The 21,801-nt window shown below is 44.9% G+C and overlaps 2 protein-coding genes across 5 annotated transcripts in view; both read left to right on the forward strand.

Moving 5' to 3' along the window:
* The window catches only part of LOC308677517 (tubby-related protein 2-like), a 34,072-nt gene extending 22,582 nt beyond the window's left edge, over nt 1–11,490 (forward strand). For all 3 annotated transcript variants that reach the window (XM_081343989.1, XM_081343988.1, XM_081343987.1), the window contains 6 exons: nt 619–801; nt 2,820–2,932; nt 5,861–5,975; nt 6,936–7,034; nt 7,118–7,289; nt 10,679–11,490. In XM_081343989.1, the coding sequence (XP_081200115.1) occupies nt 619–801; nt 2,820–2,932; nt 5,861–5,975; nt 6,936–7,034; nt 7,118–7,289; nt 10,679–10,812 (816 nt within the window). In that variant the 3' untranslated portion in view covers nt 10,813–11,490. The remainder of the gene's footprint in view (nt 1–618; nt 802–2,819; nt 2,933–5,860; nt 5,976–6,935; nt 7,035–7,117; nt 7,290–10,678) is intronic.
* A 335-nt stretch (nt 11,491–11,825) lies between these two features.
* Nucleotides 11,826–21,801, forward strand: part of LOC308677522 (trans-1,2-dihydrobenzene-1,2-diol dehydrogenase-like) — a 31,236-nt gene continuing 21,260 nt past the window's right edge. Inside the window, exon 1 of one of the 2 annotated variants that reach the window (XM_081343995.1) lies at nt 11,826–12,383. In XM_081343995.1, the coding sequence (XP_081200121.1) occupies nt 12,360–12,383 (24 nt within the window). In that variant the 5' untranslated portion in view covers nt 11,826–12,359. The remainder of the gene's footprint in view (nt 12,384–21,801) is intronic. The other variant, XM_081343996.1, reaches the window with a different exon arrangement.

Consider the following 21,801-nt stretch of genomic DNA (forward strand, 5'->3'; position numbering starts at 1 on the left):
AGCGCCGATCAGCTGGAATGCTGCAGCATCCCCAGGGTCTTGTGATTTACATTCAGATGCTTGGCAACTGATTCATATTTGTGACGGTCACAGTGTCCCAGGGTCATGGGAAGTGACCAAAACCTGCTGCAACCACCCAGCAGACGGAGGGAATAAAAACCAAACACCCCCACCCCCCACCCCCGCTGCCAATCCTCAACAGAAATGCTCACAACAATGAAAACCTCGGACAGGAGGAAGAGCGCCGCCGGGCGGGCAGGCAGGTGTCTTGCTCAGCTGTGGCTTGGGGGGAACTTTTTTCAGTGCCATTGTAACTTCAAACAGACACTAAGCGAACTGTTGTAAGTCGAGGACTACCTGTACTTCATCACTTTTTTCCTTTTTTGGGGGGGGGGTCAAGTTTTTGACACCTTACTAGGCAACTGGTGGTCCTCAGATGTTGTCATATCCTAAAAGTGGTACAATGGGTGAAAAGGTTGAAAAGCCCTGCCTTAGAGAACAGGGAGGGTTCCCGTAGATTTGCAATAGCCGGCATTTTATGGGTGGAAAAGCAAGAAGGTTGTAGTGCAAACCGGCTCTCGGATTTTATTATACCTTGCCTCTTCTTCTCCCTGGCAGTCCCCAAAGGAGGAACCAAGCACTCCCTCGTCTCTCAAAGTGGATGACATTGAAGCCTTTGTTTTGCAACCTGCCCCCCAGGGCCACACGATCCAGTGTCGCATCACACGAGACCGGAAAGGGATGGACAAGGGCATTTTCCCCTTCTACTACTTACACCTTGAGGTGGAAAACGGGAAAAAGGTATCGGAAAAAGCAAAGAATGGCGCTGTGCTTAAACACACACACACACACACACACACACACACACAGAGTTAAAAATACGTGATTCTGAAAAATGGGTTTGAATTGGCCTCCCCCAAACAGCAGAGGTATCCCAGAAAGACCAAAGTTTCTGCTAACTACTGTTTGGAGATGAAGGCCTCGAAACAAACCCAATTGAAAAGAAGCCCAGTTTTGTGATCCCTTTCACAAGAAGCGTCCATTCCATCCTATAGCACAAGTAGTCCTCAGTTAACCAACCGCTCATTCAATGAAGTGGTGGTACTTTTGACCAGCCTTCAAAATTCCAGCTAGCGCAGCATCCCCACAGTCACACAATCATGATCTGGGCACTTCACAAACCAGCCCAGATTTCTGACTATTACAGCATCCCACAGTCACGTAATTGTTATTTGTGACCTTCCAGCTTTCGACAAGCAGAGTTAACAGGGAAGCTGACAGAAAGTCAGGCTGAGATCACATGAGGTCCTTGCTTAGCAATTTACGGGGAATTGCTTAACCACGGTAACCAGGGATTGCCAACATTGCCATTGTTAAGTGGCGTTATTCATAGAATGTCCCATTTTATTACTTTATTGCTTAGCGACAGACATTCCGGTCCCAGTTACTATTGTTAAGTGAGGACTACCCATATATGGTTAATAAATTATGCTATTTAAAAAATATTTGTTAGATGCTCTGTAAAGGATTCAGCTTGCAAACAACTGTCAGGTCTAGGAATATTGAAACATCAAAAAAAAAGTCTTTCAAGGTATCCATCACACTTGTTGCAAGGGACGTGGTGGCTCAGTGGGTTAGGACGCTGAAGTTGTCGATTAGAAGATCGGCAGTTTGGCGGGTCAAATCCCAAGTGCCACGTAGCAGAGTGAGCGCCTGTTACTCGTCCCAGCTTCTGCCAACCTAGCAGTTCGAAAGCATGTAAAAATAAAAGTAGAAAAATAGGGACCACTACGGTGGGAAGGTAACAGTGTTCCGTGCGCCTTTGGCGTCTAGTCGTGCCGGCCACATGACCACAGAGACGTCCTCGGACAAGTGCTGGCTCTTCGGCTTTGAAACGGGGATGAGCACCGTCCCCTAGAGTTGGAAACGACTAGCACGTATGTGCGGGGGAACCTTTACCTTTACCTTTACCTATCACACTTGTTTGGTCTTTGAAAGTGCCTACAGTTCTTAAAGACCGATCAATCTCACATATTTGAAGTGACAATGCATTAGCTAGAAGCTCACAACACCTGCAAGAATGCTGTGATACTAACAATGCTGAATTCATTGACTGTTGCAATGGTTGTCAGTCAAAGGAGATGGCAGTATCTGGCCATCCTTAACTGATTTTGAAAAAGCTAATACGATAGGACCGGTTCAGAACAAGAGCCAACTGGAAATTGAAAAACAGGAAGGTATCAAAATGCTTCTGTTTTATTAATTAAAAAAACAAAAAGCATGGAAGGATGTGTCCTCGAAGTCACTCGTTTGAGAGAGTCTTCACCTCTATTGCCTTCTATCACCTTATCGAGGCTGATATTAAAATATTTTGATTCAGTTTAATTCACGAAGCGGTCTCCTTTGAACTTACTTTCAGGAAGCAGGTGGGTTGTCTGAATGCTGCCAAAAACAGAAGGGATTTTTTTGTTCCTGCTGAAATATACTGTACTTAGGGTGGATTTCAGCACTCAGAACTGTCACCGATGGCCAAATTAAGAATCCATATGTTTGGAGGACACCCTGCTCGGGAAAGGCTCCTATGGACGAACCCCGGCAGCAGTGTTTCACACAATAAAACAAGTGCGACTGAGCAAGCTGTTTTACTATGGTGTACGAATCCAACCTGAGCAACAGTTAGTTTTATAGGGGTGAATTGGCTATTATGACCATTTTCATTTTTGATCTCTTTGGCATTCAACCATATCAAAACAGCAGTGATGGCAATTAAAAAGGCAACCAGGAATGATTCTCCCTAACAGCTGGGCTTTCTCTTTCAGCGGTTCCTCATGTCTGGGAGGAAGAGGAAAAAAAGCAAGACTTCAAATTACCTTATTTCCTTAGATCCGATCGATCTGTCACGAGGTGGAGAAAGCTTCATTGGAAAAGTCAGGTGTGTCTGGTTTGGAGCCTATTAAAAGCAGGTGTGAGTAGCCGATAGACCTACATCCGGTGGTTCAGCTTTCTCCAATGGATATTGAATGGAACCCCCAGAATTCCTAACCAGAATGACCAGGATGGGGGATTGTGGGAGTTGAAATCTAATACTCTACCCCTTTGCCAAGCGTTAGAATCTCTATGATCTTCAGTAAGTCAGTTGCACGTCACTCCCATTGTTTTACTTATGGGGTAATGGACATAATTATCTTGCGTATTTTCAGTGAACACTCTTAAATATTAGAGCGTGTTACAGTTGCTTCTACAAAATGGTCTCCATGGTGGCAGGAGGGGTCACGGTCATTGAAATGGGGAGGGTGACTAGGCTGTTGAAATGTGATGCCCATTAAAGAAGGGCGGAGCTTTGTTCACCCAGTTGCGCCCACCATTTTGACATCACTGAGGTGCATAATAGACATGCTGGACCCAAACCATGCATTTCCTAGCAGACCATTTGGTGACATTATTCTCCAATATAGGTAGACTTCACCTAGTGATTGTCAGGGCTTTTTTTCTCATAGAACGCTCAGAACGGAGTTCCGGCACCTTTTTTGGATGGAACCTTGTAGGGTAGGCAAGGTGGGTTGTATGACATGTGTGAGTTCCGGCACCTTTTTCTTTTACAAAAAAAGCACTGGTGATTGTCATGGGCAGCCACCATTCAAAGTTACAACAGTGATGGGGGGGGGGGGGAAATTGCAGCCGTTGCTTGAATGTCTGAGCTTTGCAGTGTCTCAGTCAAACATTTTCCACTATAGCAGGGGTGTCAAACTCAATTTCATTGAGGGCCACATCAGCATTGTGGTTGTCCTCGGGGGGGCCAGGTGGGTATGGCCAGGGTGGGCGCGGCCTACTGGGTGGGCGTGGCTGGAGTGCGTATGGCCTACTGGGTGGGCATGGCCAGCTCTACATAATTGGCATCAAGGGTGCCTATGGGGGCCTGGGCAGGAGTGGGACAGATCTGGGGGTCTCTGGCAGAAGGAGGGTCTCTGGGCCAGGGCCAAGGCAGTGGGGGCCGTTCCCTCACTGTTTCCAGGATGGCTTCGGGGGCCACACAAAACCACTTCGCGGGCTGGATCCGGCCCCCGGGCCTTGTGTTTGTCATGTCTGCACTATAGTCAGCATGCATCCTCCTATGGAGAAAAGCAAAGTTTTACATTTAGGCAGGAAAAATCAAAGGTACAATTACAGATTGGGCGAGACCTGGCTTAAAAACAGTAACTGTGAGAGGGACCTTGGAGTCCTAGTGGATGATCACTTGACTATGAGCCAGCAGTGTGCAGCAGCAGCCAAAAAAGCCAATACAATCCTGGGTTGTATAAGCAGGGGCATAGAATCAACATCCTGCGAAGTATTGGTACCGCTTTATAAAACCCTAGTAAGACCACACTTGGAATACTGCAGCCAGTTTTGGTCACCATATCCCAAAAAAGATGTTGAGAGTTTGGAAAAAATTCAGAGAAGAGCAACTAAGATGATTAAAGGCCTGGAGACTAACATGTACGAAGAATGGCTGCAGGACTTGGGTTTGGCTAGTTTAAAGAAAAGAAGAAATGGGGGAGACATGATAGCAGTGTTCCAGTATTTGAGGGGCTGCCACAAAGAAGAGTCATGTTATTCTCCAAAACACCGGAGGGCAGGACAAGAAACAATGGTTGGAAACTGATCAAAGAGAGAAGCAACCTGGAATTAAAGAGAAACTTCCTGACAGTGAGGATAATTAACCAGTGGAACAGCTTGCCTCCAGAAATCGTGGGCGCTCCATCACTGGAGATTTTTAAGAAGAGACTAGACTTGTCTAGTCACTTGTCTTGTCACTTGTCTGAGATGGTACAGTATAGTTCCTCCTGCTTGAGCTGGGGGCTGGACTAGAAGACCTCCAAGGTCCCTTCCAGCTTCTCTTCTCTTCTCTTCTCTTCTCTTCTCTTCTCTTCTCTTCTCTTCTCTTCTCTTCTCTTCTCTTCTCTTCTCTTCTCTTCTCTTCTCTTCTCTTCTATTCTATTCTATTCTATTCTATTCTATTCTATTCTATTCTATTCTATTCTGAAGCTGAGAGGATTTGACTGGAAGAAAAAGGGGAATGGCCAAGGATTCTTTGTTTACTAGCCGAGGGAGGGTGTTTTCCCATGAAGAGAAGTCTTGTTGTTGTTAGCTGCGAAGTCGTGTCCGACCCATCGCGACCCCATGGACAATGTTCCTCCAGGCCTTCCTGTCCTCTACCATCTTCTGGAGTCCATTTAAGCTCACGCCTACTGCTTCAGTGACTCCATCCAGCCACCTCAATCTCTGTTGTCCCCTTCTTCTCTTGCCCTCAATCTTTCCCAGCATTAGGCTCTTCTCCAGTGAGTCCTTCCTTCTCATTAGGTGGCCAAAGTCTTTGAGCTATGCTGGCTCAGGAATTCTGGGAGTTGAAGTCCATGAGTCATAAAAGAGCCGAATTTGCCTACCCCTGCCCTAGGGTGTGCCTGAAAAGAGATAGATCATAATGTAAAAAGCACGCTCCTGAAAACTCTTCCAGGCACCCTATTCTACCTCTATGGAAGATGCATCCTAATTTGAGGGGGGATCTAAATATAAAGGACTCATTCCCTGTGCTCTTATTATGTACATTTTCATTACCCAGCCTTCCTCCATAGTTAATACAGGTTTCCGTGTTGAAGAGTTGTGCTCATAAGAACGCTACAGTTTCTAGAATCTCTTGGTGTTCTTAATTTGCTTTTTATGCACTTTATGGGTGCTGCTCTGTAGTTTTCATCCTAGCTTTGGGTTCTTCCTTAATTAACATGAGGGCGGGACAGGAGGGATGATTGAGGAAAATACGGCGGGCTCTTAAGATGCTTAAAGGAAGAAAACATCCCTTCATTTTTTTTTGCCTGCTTTCCAGATCTAACATGCTTGGGACCAAGTTCACTGTATTTGACAATGGAATCAATCCAGAAAAGAAACCTTTTGTTCCAGAAACTGCCCACCTACGGCAGGAGTTAGTTGCCATTTGCTATGTAAGTATCGCAGAGTTGGCAAAGTGGGGGAACTGATATGCCCCTTATATACAGGTAATCCTCAATTCCCGAATGTTCATTTAACAACCGTTGGAAGTGAAAATGACTCAGAAAAAAGTGACTTCTGACCAGTTCTCACACAGCGTCCTTTCGATCACATGATCAGAATCTGGGCACTTAGCAACTGGCGTGTGCTATGGTGGTTGCCGTGTCCCAGGTCAGGTGATTACCATTGGCCCCTAGATTTGACAACCTTTCCCACCATTAGGCTCTTCTCCAGTGAGTCTTTCCTTCTCATTAGGTGGCCAAAGTATTTGAGTTTCAACTTCAGGATCTGGCCTTCTAAAGAGCAGTCAGGGTTGATCTCCTCTAGGACTGACCGGTTTGATCGCCTTGCAGTCCAAGGGACCCGCAGGAGTCTTCTCCAGCACCATAGTTCAAAGGCTTCAATTCTTTGACGCTCAGCCTTTTTTATGGTCCAACTTTCACTGCCATACATTGCAACTGGGAAGACCATAGCCTTGACTATACGCACTTTTGTTGGCAGGGTGATGTCTCTGCTTTTTAGTGGGCTGTCTAGATTTGCCATGGCTTTCCTCCCCAGAAGCAAGCGTCTTTTCTAAAGTACCCATAGGCAAAACAAGAACCAACGGATGGAAACTAATCAAGGGGAGAAGCAATCTAGAACTAAGGAGAAATCTCCTAACAGTGAGAACAATTAACTAGTGGAACGACTTGCCTTCAGAGATTGTGGGTGCTACATCACTGGGGGCTTTTAAGAAGGGATTGGACAGCCACTTGTCTGGAATGGTATGGGGTCTCCTGCTTGAGCAGGGAGTGGCACTAGATAGAAGACCTCCAAGGTGCTTTCCAACCCTGTTATTCTGTTACTCTGAATTAAAAGCAGAGGTCAATAGATTTCTGACTTAACTTCCCATCCCTGTTTCCATCTCCTTGCAGGAGACCAATGTTTTGGGTTTCAGAGGTCCACGGAAAATGACCGTGATAATTCCTGGAATGAATTCAGAGAACGAGAGGATCTGCATCCAACCTAAAAATGTGAGTGGTTCTCATCGCTACTATTTCTGTACAAAAAACATCAGCCCAGGAACTCCGTAATGTTTGCGCTTCTCTGCCTACAGGAACATGAAACCTTACTGTTGAGATACCAGAACCGGAACATGCAAAACCTGATCAAACTCCAGAACAAAGTGCCTGCTTGGAACGAGGAGACCCAGTCATACGTACTCAACTTCCACGGGCGGGTCACGCAGGCTTCCGTCAAGAACTTCCAAATCATCTCAGAAGACGACCGTGAGTAGTGGGCAAGGTTCAGGAGAGTGCAGAAGGTTTCGCAAACTGAGGCTAAGCTATCCACCAGATGTCCCATTTAGTGAGACTGACTTCTAAATAAATCAATCTATTGTGGCCAGTTTAGCTGACAAACATGACATTATTTAAGGTGATTAGAACGAAGAGGGATACCGCAACGGTTAGCCTGAGCACCAGCATAAGGAAGTGTAATGTGTAGTTTTGTATAGTGGAGCAAATCCTCTGTAAATTTACAGATATGTGAATCAGATTAGAATTGGCAAGAGCGGGATCACAGATTGTGGTGTTTTAACTTAGTAGACACTTCAGTATACAGCAGTGACGAAAAAAAGGCAAATTCTTAAAGGCAAATAGGAAATAGAAACCCAACTATTGTAAAAACTTTATGGACAACCAATCTCATTTAGAAAATGGAAGTAGTTCTGGTGGCTACACCTCTCCATCACCAAAAGGAATTTTGGTAGAGCTGAAAAACAGGCAAAACAGGGCAAGCAAAATAACCCAAGGATTAAGCAGTTCCCTCAGATGTTTATATCTGGGGAGGACAAATAAAGTTGATGAGCATGAAATAGGTATAAAATTCTCCATGATGTACAGTAGATGAAGAAAATAGATGGGAAGATTATTTTTGCCCTCTCACATGATTCTGGAAATTGCGGTTATTCTGTGAAACCTAACAGTGGATGATTCAGGGCAGATACTCTCCCATATACTTAAAATGGTAGAATTTGCTTCCACTGAACTTAGCAGTGGCCACCAATTTAGAAAGCCCAAGAAGAAAATGAGATAGTCATGGGGTGTAAAGTTAGTAACAACAGGTAGCCACCATAGCTATCTTCTGTCACAAATGTCAAAAGATTCCTGTAGATGGAGAATATGAACAGAATACGAACAAGCACCAGCATCATCCTTTTCAATACTAAACTCTCCCACTGAGCATCTCTTGGTTGCTTTGGTCCAATCTAGATAATTTTTCTTCTTCAGTACAGTAGCGGCCAAAATTGTGGAAACCTTCTGGGAAAAAGTGTACAGTAGAAATGCCACCTTTGGTTAAGTTTCCACCGATTTTTCTTCTAATTTCTTTAGCCTTGTTCACTTAATAATACTATTTTACATCGCTTTCTGGGTAACCAGTCAACTCTTTGCATCATTACTTTAATTTTATTACATTTTACAAGCTCACTAAAGGAAACACAAAAAAAACCCAACCAACTTGATAGCGATCACATAACACAGGGCTTTTCAACTTTTTCACCCGTTGTACCACTTTTAGGATATGGCAACATCCGAGTACCACCAGTCGCCTAGCAAGGTGTCAAAAACTTGATGACCAAAAGAAAAAAAAAGGAAAATAGTGATGAAGTATGAAGTCATCAAGTTTTTGACATATTGCTATATCCTAAAAGTAGTACAACATACAACTGTTCGCTTAGTGACTGTTGTAAGCCCCAGGATCAGCACCAGGCTTCAGTCGATCAGCGTTTCTTCGGGGCTCAGCAGAAGCGTAAGGATCAGTGCCAGGCTCCAGATGATCAGAAGCGCCAGGATCAGCTGGAGCCCAGCGCTTATCCTGGTGCTTCCGCTGAGCCCTGACAGCCCTGCAGCTCCAGCCGTCTCTCACTCAGGCTTGTGCGGTGCTGACGCTGCTTCAGTTCATTCCCCTCCCCCGCTACCACTTTTCTAGGATGGTCATGTACCACCTGCCAGGTGCCAACGTACCACAGGTGGTACCTGTACCACAGGTTGAAAAGCCCTGACATAACGCACTGACAAATGTCCTCCTCTCAGCTTCAGTACAATGACATCAATAACTGAATCCTACTGTGATCTGATTGACTCATTGCCAAAACAAGATGACACCTGATTGGCTCTCTAAACACTCATGCTCATTGGCTACAATCAGATGAAGGAAAGCTACCTGATACCAACCTAAGCAAGCTGTGCTGCCTTTTTCTGGTTATTTGGCTATCACTTTTCATAGAATACAGTAGAGATAATTGAACAAACTTTGTTGCTTTACATTCTCGATTAAATTATCTTTCCATTGATGTATAATTTTATGGTATTATTCCAAAAACAAAAGTGGTGTTATTAGCCATCAAACCTCAAAAAATACACTTTCCCCAAAAGGTTTCCACAATTTTAGCCATTACTGTATGTGCTGGGCCAGTGATGGCGAACCTTTTAGAGACCGAGTACCCAAAATGCAGCCCCCAACCGACTTATGTATTCTCGGGTGCCGGGTGGGCGTGGTCTATTGGGTGGGTGTGGCCCATCGGGTGGGCGTGGCTGCCGTGGTAATGGCAGACTGAGTGGGACTAAAAAGTTCAATCAAGCAATTCCAACTTTGCAAGATCTTTTTTTTTCTCGCAAGAAGTTGAAACTGATTGATCGATTGAACCTTTTTTTTTTTTGCCTGTGGCAGCCTAAAGCAAAAAGGTTTTATAAAACCCAGCTGAAGGCCTAGGACTGGGGCGACGGCGCACGTGCCCACAGAGAGGGCTCTGAGTGCCACTTGTGGCACACGTGCCGTAGGTTCGCCACCACGGTGCTGGCCAAATGATTTTCTAACAGGTAGATTTTACCCCTCTAGTCACTGCCAACTCTAGGGGCCAGTGCTCCTCTCCATTTCAAGGCCACTGAGCCAGCGCTGTCCAAAGACATTTCCACAGTTATGTGGCCAGCATGATGTCACAGAATGTTGTTGCCTTCCCACCGAACTGATACCTATCTATCCATTCGCATCTGCATGCTTCTGAACTGCCAAGTTGGCGGGAGCCGTGGCAAGGATGAGAGCTCACCCTATTGCGTGGCACTTGGGTTTCCAACCTGGGCTGTCGGCTTTTGAGCCGACAAGCCCAGCGTCTTAACCATTCATCCACCACACCGCCCTAGTTTCTAAATTGAGATAAGAGTTCCGATAACGCAAGTTTGATCTTGGTGTGAACCGGTGCCACGAACACAGCCTCAGTCCTGCGTGAGAGTTTCCATATTGCTCCTCGTCAAGCCCCAGGAGCAGAATGAAAGACGGACAACCCAGGACAAGCTTGGGGAAGAATTGGATCTGCTCAATCATCAGGGAAGGAAGCCCTTGGGGAATTTTTTTAATTTTTTTTTTTTTTGGAGGAAGGCTTAGGACAGGGGTCTTCAAACCTGGCCCTTTTATGACTCGTGGACTTCAACTCCCAGAATTCCTCAGCCAGCTGTGCCTGTCTGAGGAATTCTGGGAGTTGAAGTCCACAAGTCATAAAAGGGCCAGGTTTGAAGAGCCCTGGCTTAGGAGATAGGCAGGCGTAAGGGGCGACGAAATGAAGTTTTTGGTGGATCTTTTCTTTTGCCTCAATGTGGTCTTTCCTCTCCTTGGTTTGCAGCTGACTACATCGTGCTCCAGTTTGGCCGGGTGGCCGCTGATGTCTTCACCATGGATTACCGATTCCCTCTCTGTGCACTTCAGGCTTTTGCCATCTGTCTGTCCAGTTTTGATGGGAAGCTTGCCTGCGAGTAGAAAAGGGGCCAGCCCAAGCAGATTTTTTTTTTTACGCCCAAATCCTGTGGCTTTGCTCCAGAATGGCTTTCTGCTGCCCCGTAAAATCAGACACAGTTCCTTACATTGCCAGTATTGCTCATCTTTGTCCTTCCCGTTGTTTTTTGGGTTTTTTTTTTGTTAGGCTGGATTTCCACGTGATCTGTTACTTTCAAACTGGCACATATTTTCCCGTGGCTCCTCCTCCTTTCCATGCCAACTAACTTTCCCTGCCAAACGTTCGTCATCATTCCTAAGCCCTTTGATTTCTCTTCCATTTTGATTTTTCGTGCGCTTGGATTTTTCTATTCTAGCCCGCCTGTTTCCTCTGATGCCACATCATCTTTGAACATTGCTACTCTTGTTCAGACGTGTCCTGCCCCTCTCTTGCCCTCTCTTCCCCCTCCAAAACGAATTCAAGAACACCAAAAAAAAAGCAAAACAAAACAACGCAACCACCTTGCCAGATGTGGTAGATAGTTCCATTATTGAACAAACACCCATTAATAAACAGCCAGTTCTGCCAGCTGAATTATTTCAGATCAAAGGGAGGGGCAGCCAAACGAATGGGAAGGAGCAGCTATATTGAAACAGTGGACTGAAGCTGCCACCCCACACATCTTCCCTTCTTTATCAAATTGCAAATAAAACCTAACTCAAGAGACCAAACTCCCTGTTCACGTCTTTCTGGGAAGGGGTAGAATTCTTTCCAGGATCATGTCTGGAAGCTCTACCATTGCATGAAATGGAAAATATTCAAAATTGCCTCTAGGTTTTTAAGGACTCACAATTACGCTGAAAGAGTTAGGTCAGGGGTAGGCAACCTTGGCTCTTTTATGACTCGTGGACGTCAACACGGCTGGCTCAGAAATTCTGGGAGCTGAAGTCCACGAGTCATAAAAGAGCCAAGGTTGCCTACCCCTGAATTAGGTGGAGATTTATCGGTGCAAGTGTGCCCCATTGTTTTCGGTGAATCATGCAGCTGGATCCTGAACTGTGCTGCATTTCCTGGAGCTTGCTTGCTTGCTTATTTGTTTACTTGATTTTTATCCTGCCTTTTGTTACTTTGTAAGTAACTCAAGGCAGCAAATGCATCTAAAATCCCTTCTTTCTCCTATTTTTCCCCATAACAACAACCCTGTGAGGTGGGTTGGGCTGAAAGAGAGTGATTGGCTCAAGGTCATCCAGCTGGCTTTCATGCCTAAGGCAGGACTAGAACCCACTGTCTCCTAGTTTCCAGATCAGCACCTAAACTAATAGACCAAAGTGGCTTTCTAACTTCTTCCCATATGTGTAACCAGAGCACGCTATTGGCCCTCCTGAGAAAACGAAGACGGATGGTTGGATGCAACCAGCAATTGGTTTAGACATGTTTCTAGTTGTCAAGAAAGATGTTGAAGCAGGATGAGAGAGGATGAATGCTTCAAAGAGATCCATTGCATTAATTGCTACCTTGTCTTATTGATGTCAATAAGCAGGGCTTTTTTTCTCATAGAACGCTCAGAACGGAGTTCCGGCACCTTTTTTGGATGGTGCAAGGCGGGTTGTATGACGTGAGTTCCGGCACCTTTTTCTTTTACAAAAAAAGCGCTGTCAATAAGAATCTTTTAAGCAGGGGTCTTCAAACTTGGCCCTTTTATGACTTGTGGACTTCAACTCCCAGAATTCCTGAGCCAGGCACGCTGGCTGAGGAATTCTAGGAGTTGAAGTCCACAAATCATAAAAGGGCCAAGTTTGAAGACCCCTGCTTTTAAGTATGATTGGCCTGGCTGATGCATGACATTAAACCTTGAGAAGGCTGATTTGATTTTTGATTTAGTGTGTTGTCTGAAATCAGCCCCTGGGAACTACAATTTATGGTAGCTGGATGTGTGAACCAGGGCAGCTGTGATATCTGAAACTCTAGTGTGAATCCAACCATTGTTTGAAAAATGACTTTAGAGCTTAATGCTCTGTAGGCTGCTTTCCACCAACCTGTTTCACACAACACACAACGCCGTTTTGTGCTTTGTTCAGTTTTGACTTAACAGGTGGTATGAAACCAGACATTCAGGAGTTACTGTTTTGTTTTATGTCTCCGCAAATGTAAGCAATTGTGTGTTTTTGTATAGAAATTATCCTTAAATTATAGCGGAACTCAATTTGTGAATTAGGTCACTGAATCTGGATTGCATTCAATAACTGAAGAACTGTATATATTTATTTCTTGCTTTTTGCTGATCTTGAGCTTAGCGAGCTTTACTAATTTAACTTTGTTGCCTTTGACAATAGGAAATGTTATTGAATAAACTTGCTTATGACCCTAGAAATACATGTACAGTTCCAGACAGAAACATTTACAAATATTTAACAAAATGGTCAGATTTTTTTTCCCCTCGGGCTTGTTGCATTTATGAAAAAAACAACACAGTGACACAGTGGGTTTTTACTAAAGACTCCTGCCAGAAAAATAAATGGCATGGCACTTTTTTAAAATTTAAAATGAGAAGGTGGCAAACATAATAAGGGAGAGGAAAGCAGTAATTATCACTGAATTAACTTGCCGTGGCAAGTATTTATTTCATTTGGATGCCACCCAATTCCAATGAGTAGCATGGATGGGAAGGGACAAAGAAACATGTCCACAAACCAAAGACAAAATTACTGCTGTTCAGTAAGGCATTTATGTTCCCAGCCAGATTAATCCTTTAAAAGAGAGCAATAGCAATTGCAGTCATCCATCCTTCTAAACCAGGGTTGTTTGTTTTAATCATGGCTTTAATTCATAACCACTGTTTTCATACCAAATGTCGAATTTATAGCAATCAAATCATTTTGCAGTTTAGTATCTGTCTAGATTTATTTTGGGCTGGTGGAAATGTTTAGAGCTGCCTGATCTAGGCTGGATAAACCAAGTAACTAGATGACCACTAGAAGCAAAGGGTTAGGAGTTCCTATATCCCTTTGTTTCCATCTAGTGGTCATCGGGAGTTTCTCAGTCCAGATTTATTTTTTATTTTAACTGTATGGCTTTAAAAAAAAATCAGTTGTAGGGGTGAATTGGGCTGCAAGAAAGTTGCTTGCAGGCACATGAGTACCAATAGCAAGAGGTCATAGGCTTCGCAGAGTATTGGTCCCAAGTGAAATCCTTGGTCCTGTAGAACATAAATGGGAAAGACAAAAAACCCAAAGAAGCACTATTGCTGTTGGTCAAATAAGATGTTAGAATCAAGTTTCCAACCAATCGTATGTTTTCTGCAAGATAATTCACTGAAAGGGGGAAGAAGAATCCATTACATCTCGGAGACATTTGGTTGAAGAAGGGTAAAAGAAAACGGAGCGCTGGGGGATACAGTGACTAAAGCAAGGCTTTTCAACCAGTGGTACGGGTACCACCTGTGGTACATTGGCATCTGGCAGGTGGTACGCGACCATCCTAGAAAAGTGGTAGCGGGGGAGCGGGAATGAGCTGAACCGGTGGCAGCACCACACAAGCCTGAACGAGAGACGGCTGGAGCTGCAGGGCTGTCAGGGCTCAGCAGAAGCGCCAGGATCAGTGCTTCTTTGGGGCTGTCAGGGCTCAGTGGAAGCGCCAGGATCAGCACCAGGCTCCAGCTGGAGCTCAGTACTGATCCTGACGTTTCTGAGCCCAGAAGAAGCGCCAATCAGCTGGAATGTTTCAGCATCTCCAGAGTCTTCTGATTTACATTCAGATGCTTGGCAACTGATTCATATTTATGATGGTCACAGTGTCCCAGGGTCATGTGAAGTGACCAAAACCTGCTGCAACCATCCAGCAGAGGTGGGGAGGAATAAAAACCAACCCACCCACCCCCCGCCAATCCTCAACAGAAATGCTCACAACAATGAAAACCTCAGACAGGAGGAAGAGCGCCGCCAGGCTGGCAGGCAGGTGATTTGCTCGGCTGTGGTTTGGGGGGCACTTTTTTCAGTGCCATTGTAACTTCGAACAGCCACTAAGTGAACTGTTGTAAGTCAAGGACTACTCGTACTTCATCACTTTTTTCCTTTTTGGGGGGGGGTCATCAAGTTTTTGACACCTTGCTATGGCAACTTAGATGTTGCCATATCCTAAAAGCGGTACAATGGGTGAAAAGGTTGAAAAGCCCTGGACTAAAGTGCAGTATTGTGAGCAAACTCTGCCCGCAGCCTGTGTTTGATTCTGACAGGGCTCAAGGTGGATTAAGTCTTCCATCTTTCTGAGCTCGGTAAAATGAGGACCCAGTTTGTTGGGGGCCATATGCAAATAATGCTTTTTACCTTTTAAATTGCCAAGAGAACGCAGTAACGTGCTGTAGGGCAGTATACAAGCGTACTGTAAATGCTATTGCGGTTGCCATCTGCACTTTTCAGCTTGAAAGTGGGAAAGCAATATCTAAAAAGAGGTTTATAATATAGCTAATGTTAAAGGAGGAGTGGATGAATAGTGTTTCTCTGCAGGGGTTCTCAGTCTTGGCAACTTCTACTGCAGTGTTCTACCACGTACTTGCTCTACTTCTACTCCTGTGTTTCTCACTTGTAGTGCTTTCTACTGCAGTAGTCCTACTGTAATAGTTTTCAACTTCCACTACCGTGTTTCTCAACTTTGGCAATTTCGAAATGTCTAGACTTCAACTCTAAGAATGCATGCTGGCTGGGGAATTCTGGGAGTTGAAATCCACACCTCTGGAAATGGTATACTAATGTCTTGCTTACCGGAGCTTACAGCAAAACTGGGTGGTATTTAACTCATGAAAACATTTTTTAAAAAGATTCCTTTCTGGATGTAATACACGAACACAACACACAATGGGGTCCTGCATCTAATAAATGCATAAATCCTCAACGGCTACCCTTGAGCCCAAAGTTTCTGCTCCTAAGTGAGACATTCGTTATGTGAATTTTGCCCCATTTTTACGACCTTTCTTGCCTCGGTTGTTAAGTGAATCACTGCAGTTGGTAAGCGAGTAACCTGGTTGTTCAGCGAAATCTGGCTCCCCCACCCCACCCCGCAATTGACTTTGCTTGTCGGAAGATCGCAAAAGATGATCACATGACCTTGGGACACAGCGACGGCCATAAAGGCGAACCAGTTTTTGCCAGGGATCTGAACTTTGATCACATGATCACATGCTGGAAAAGGCATAACTGTGAGAAAAATGGTTATACCTCACTTTTCTCAACGCTGTTGTGACTTTGAATGGTCACTAAACGAACTGTTGTTGTAAGTCGGGGACTATCTGTAATAAGAGCCTGAAGACCTGTCTCTGCTGGTTGGGCTGGGGATCCAAGTGAGGTAGCATCATACCGGGGGTAGCTAATAGATTGACAGCAAATTTCACCTCCTCCCTGGCTCTTTGCTTCCCCAGCCACCTAATCTTTTATTTTCATATCACTGTATCCTCATGGTTTTCTCTTTCGCTATTTATTCTGTTCTTCCATTATGTTGCCGCTGTTATATTTCCACTTCTTTTCCTTTATACACTTTGAGTGTGGGAAGCTGCCCCATTGCGAGATCGGTGGCAAATAAATGTAACAAACACCCAAGTAACAATCCTTGTGCACACACACACACAAGTAACAGTACTCGCGTGTAGGAGTGCTTGTTCTCATTCCACACCCCTGACTGCTTTAATTCTCCCTCCCACCCTCTGCTCAGGCTTCTGGAGTTAATCCGAGAATATTTTTTGAGTTACAGAAATCAGCGCTGGCACATACAAAGTTAAACAGGAAAAGTTTTCCTCAGGGCATATTCAGAGTGCCAAAGCCTGCCCGCCTCATTTGACTCCCAATTGTCCTCCCCACACTTGCATCTCAGAATACTGGTTTTCAGGACGGAGGTGGTTTTTTAGACAAACCTTGCTTCCTTTTAACGTTGATCTTATCTTCATTGATCCTAGCTCCATGCCCAGGCTGCTTTAAAGCATAATCCAGAGACATTTACATCTTTGCCCTACTGCATAACATGATGAATGAAACTTGATACAGGTAGTCCTCGACTTAACGATCGTAATTGAGCCCAAAACTTCTCTCGCTCGACAAGATGGTTGTTAAGTGAATTTTGACCCCGTTTTACGATCTTCCTTTGCCACAGTTGTCATGAATTGCTGGAGTTGTTAAGTTAGGAACATGGTTGTAAAGTGAATCCGGCTTCCTCGTTGACTTTGCTTGTCAGAAGATCGCAAGAGGTGGATCACACGACTGTCATGGTTGCGATAAGGTAAAGGTAAAGGTTCCCCTGCACATGCGTGCTAGTCGTTTCCAACTCTAGGGGCTGGTGCTCATCTCCGTTTCAAAACCGAAGAGCCAGCGCTTGTCCGAGGACGTCTCTGTGGTCATGTGGCCGGCATGACTAGACGCCAAAGGCGCACGGAACGCTGTTACCTTCCCACCGTAGTGGTCCCTATTTTTTCTACTTGCATTTTTACGTGCTTTCGAACTGCTAGGTTGGCAGAAGCTGGGACGAGTAACAGGCGCTCACTCTGTTACGCGGCACTCGGGATTCGACCCGCCAAACTGCCGACCTTCTGATTGACAAGCTCAGCGTCCTAACCCACTGAGCCACCGCGTCCCTTGGTTGCGATAGATGAGGCTAATTAAAACAGAACTCTGAGGCTTGAGTTTCCCTCTAAGGCAGGGGTAGGCAACCTCGGCTCTTTTATGACTCATGGACTTCAACTCCCAGAATACCTGAGTCAGCTATGTTGACTGAGGAATTCTGGGAGTTGAAGTCCATGAGTCATAAAAGAGCCGAGGTTGCCTACCCCAGCTCTAAGGACAGGTTTATTGGATAGAATGTATCGAAAATGCTATGCAGGTTCTGAGGTTTTGCTTGATAAAAAATACAAGAAACCAGAAGTTGCCTTCAAGCTTTACGTTTTTATTTAGCTGAACAAAGACCGGCTCCTCCAAAAAGAGAAAAAGCCCCAAATATCAGAAAAGCCTTATTTTTATACCTACTTTGATTACATAAGCAATTCACCCAGCAAAGCTGACACACATAAGATAAAGACTTTGCCCTTTAAGGCCGGCACACTGTAGATAAGAAGGAAGAAAGCAGAAGTAGCTAAAATGCTCCATTTTGGGTGTTCCCCCAAGACACCATATGGTCCCATTTGGGTGGTTTAGGTGTTTCCCTAAGACATCGTATGTTCCTGGGTGGGTTCGGATATTGCGTGTTTCCTTTGCTGTCCTTTTATGACCTTGCATTCGTGGTTCTGCAAGTGGCCAGAGAGCGCGGGGCCATCTGCACGTATTCACAATTGGTTGTTGTTGTTGTTACTTGTGAAGTTGTGTCCGACCCCTCGCGACCCCCTGGACAATGTTCCTCCAGGCCTTCCTGTCCTCTACCATCTTCTGGAGTCCATTTAAGCTCACACCTACTGCTTCAGTGACTCCATCCAGCCACCTCGTTCTCTGTCGTCCCCTTCTTCTCTTGCCCTCAACCTTTCCCACCATTAGGCTCTTCTCCAGTGAGTCCTTCCTTCTCATTAGGTGGACAAAGTATTGGAGTTTTAGCTTCAGGATCTGGCCTTCTAAAGAGCAGTCAGGGTTGTTCTCCTCTAGGACTGACCGGTTTGATCGCCTTGCAGTCCAAGGGACTCGCAGGAGTCTTCTCCAGCACCATAGTTCAAAGGCCTCAATTCTTTGGCACTCAGCCTTTCTTATGGTCCAACTTTCACAGCCATTACATTGCAACTGGAAAAACCATGGCCTTGACTATATGCACTTTTGTTGGCAGGGTGATGTCTCTGCTTTTTAGTATGCTGTCTAAATTTGCCATAGCTTTCCTCCCCAGGAGCAAGCGTCTTTTAATTTCTTGGCTGCAGTCCTGATCTGCGGTGATCTTGAAGCCCAGGAAAATAAAATCTGTCACTACCTCCATTTCTTCCCCATCTATTTGCCAGGAATTGAGAGGGCCGGATGCCATGATCTTGGTTTTCTTAATGTTGAGTTTCAACCACAATTAATATTGTCCCCTAAATCTGGGTCAACAAAACGGTCAAGAGTGTGACATTGACAGGGGAGTACAGTTTACTGCTAAGTTTTGGGGAGATTTCCTTGAGCTGATTGGATCCACTCAAGGACTTTTGCCGGCTTTTCATCCGAGCACGAGTGGATCGGCATATATTCAGGCATAGGAATGAACTCACGGCTGATTGCTATATTAAATTGAGTAAGTCCAGTACTACTGTGCACCGTATTGTTGTATGCCACTTCGGCAAAAGGCAGGAGATCAACCCAATTAGTCTGTTGATAATTAACATAACATCTGATGTATTGTTCCACCATTGCGTTCGCACGTTCAGCCTCGCGTGTTTGTTACACTGCTTGGTCAGTGCTGTTGATTGTGGAGAGGGAACAATGTCCTCATGGCGGCTTTTGTATTGGGGCATTCTAGACAATGCATCAGCCAGTAAATCCCCCCCCAGGGAAATATTTTAAGTCAAAATTGAAATGATTGAAGTATTGTGCCCTACGGACCTGCTTGGGGGACAATTTTCTAGGGAGGAGTCCCGAGTTTAATTCACTCAAGTAGGGTTTCCTATCTTTGCCATGCACACATTCTCCCTGTAAATTCAGGTTTGGTACTCCACCCCAAACACAGAGAGAAGCAGCCACGCAGGGCGTCTCCCAGCCCCAGAGCAACCCTGCCCCTTTTCCAAAGCACAGGTTCCTAAATGTAGGCAGCTGCTGATCCAGATTCTTCACAGAGGGGGAAAAAAAAGCAGAATAGAAACATCTATTCTGTTAGCCATCAAGACACCCAAAATCTTCCATGCCTCTCTGCTGGGGAATCTGCTCGGCTGGGAAGATTTCCCATGACTTCATTGTGGCCTTGAAAACTCTGCCGGCAGATCACAAGGTTGTATCATGTGCTGAGAATGTGTGAGAGAGTGTGCGAGTGTGCTGGTATGGGGAGACAGTTGGTTTTCTTCTAAAAAGGCTGGTGCACCTTAAATGTTTGCCTGCTGTTAGAAATGTAGAACTAGATGAATAGCTGAATTTAGTATAAAGAGTTTTCAGCCTCTGGGATCTTGAAGCAAGCATGAGAGGGGCCTTCCAGGAACCTGGGATTGCAGTGGCCAACTGGGGTTGATGGAGCTGCATAAATAAGATCGGTGTGCTGATTTTATATAAGGCAGCCACCCACATTTCCATTTTTCCAGTGCTGTATTCCTGCTTCCCAAAACAAAATCAACAACAGGAGTCAACCACCGGTGGACTCTCTCCTGACTGCTCTTAAGGGCTGTCACTGAACACTTATACCGGTATTTGTATATTTATAGTTTTCTGTGTCTCCTTAAGAGACTCGTGTGTGTGTACAGTAGGGTACACCTAGACTAGGGCTGATATATTGTCCTGATTGAACATGCTAAAAGAATAGCTGGGTTTCCTCAGCCCTGAAACTCAACTATCCAATGGTCATTGTTGATTTTAGAAAAGGCAGGTACAGCCACATACCCCTGATTCACCTGTGGAGGTGGTTATCAGCATCAAGTTTCTGGGTGTGCAGCTAATGAGTAGACTAGCTTGGTTGCTCAACAGTGAGACACTAGTGAAGTGGGCACAGGAGCATCTGCATTTTCTGGGTCGCCTGAGAAAAATACACCTTCCTTCCCCTATCCTTAACACTTTCTACACAGAGACAGTCAAGAGCATCTTGTCATATTGCATTACTGTCTGATCTGGAAGCATTACTGCTTCAGACAGGAAGGCAGTGTAGAGAGTGGTGAGGATGGTAGAAAAGATTATTTATTGGCAGTTCACTTCTTTCTATCCAGGACACAGCATACTGTATAAGTGATGCTTGAGCAAGGTCCGCAGGATTATCTGGGATGCTACACATTCTCTTCATGACCTGTTTTCTTTGTTACCTTCTGGGAGGAGGCTTCGTGGTATGCAAAGCAGAACATCCAGATTCAGTCACAGCTTTGTTCCATATAGTATTGACCCTATGAACTCTCAAGTTTCTTCTTTCTGCTGTGTATTCAAAATGGACAGTGATTTAAATTAATATGTATATATATGTATGGGTGTAATTTTTAACGTGGACCAGTGTGCACATAGTAAAAAATGTCAGTAAAGGTTATCTTATCTTATCCGGCTAGGAGCAAATTTGCTACAGTTGGCATCACCCAAATAGCAGTAGCAATAGGACTTAGACATATACTGCTTCATGGTGCTTTATCCCTCTCTAAGCGGTTTACAGAGTCAGCATATTGCCTCCAACAATCTGGGTCCTTATTTTACTGACCCAGGAAGGATGGAAGGCTCAGTCAAACTTGACACGGTGAGCCTTGAACTGCTGGGCAGTTGGCAGTCAGCAGAATTAGCCTGCACTACTTCCAGCAAGGCTGCATACTGTCGCCCTGCCTATTTAACTTATATGCAGAGCACATCATGGGGAAAGACAGAGCTAGATGAATCAAAAGTTGGAATTAAGATTGCCGGGAGAAATATCAACAGCTTAAGATATGCAGATGATACCACTCTAATGGCAGAAAGTGAAGAAGAACTAAAGAGCCTCTTGATGTGGGTGAAGAAGGAGAGTGCAAAAGTGGGCTTGAAACTCAACATTAAGAAAACCAAGATCATGGCATCCGGCCCTCTCAATTCCTGGCAAATAGATGGGGAAGAAATGGAGGTAGTGACAGGCTCCAAGTTCACTGCAGATGGGGACTGCAGTCAAGAAATTAAAAGACACTTGCTTCTGGGGAGGAAAGCTATGGCAAATCTAGACAGCACACTAAAAAGCAGAGACATCATCCTGCCAACAAAAGTGCATATAGTCAAGGCCATGGTTTTCCCAGTTGCAATGTATGGCTCTGTAAGTTGGACCTTAAGAAAGGCTGAGCGCCAAAGAATTGAGGCCTTTGAGCTATGGTGCTGGAGAAGACTCCTGTGAGTCCCTTGGACTGCAAGGCAATCAAACCGGTCAGTCCTGGAGGAGATCAACTATGACTGATCTTTAGAAGGCCAGATCCTGAA

Source organism: Vipera berus, assembly GCF_964194415.1.
Source record: "Vipera berus genome assembly, chromosome: Z".
In the NCBI taxonomy this organism is placed as follows: Eukaryota; Metazoa; Chordata; class Lepidosauria; order Squamata; family Viperidae; genus Vipera; species Vipera berus.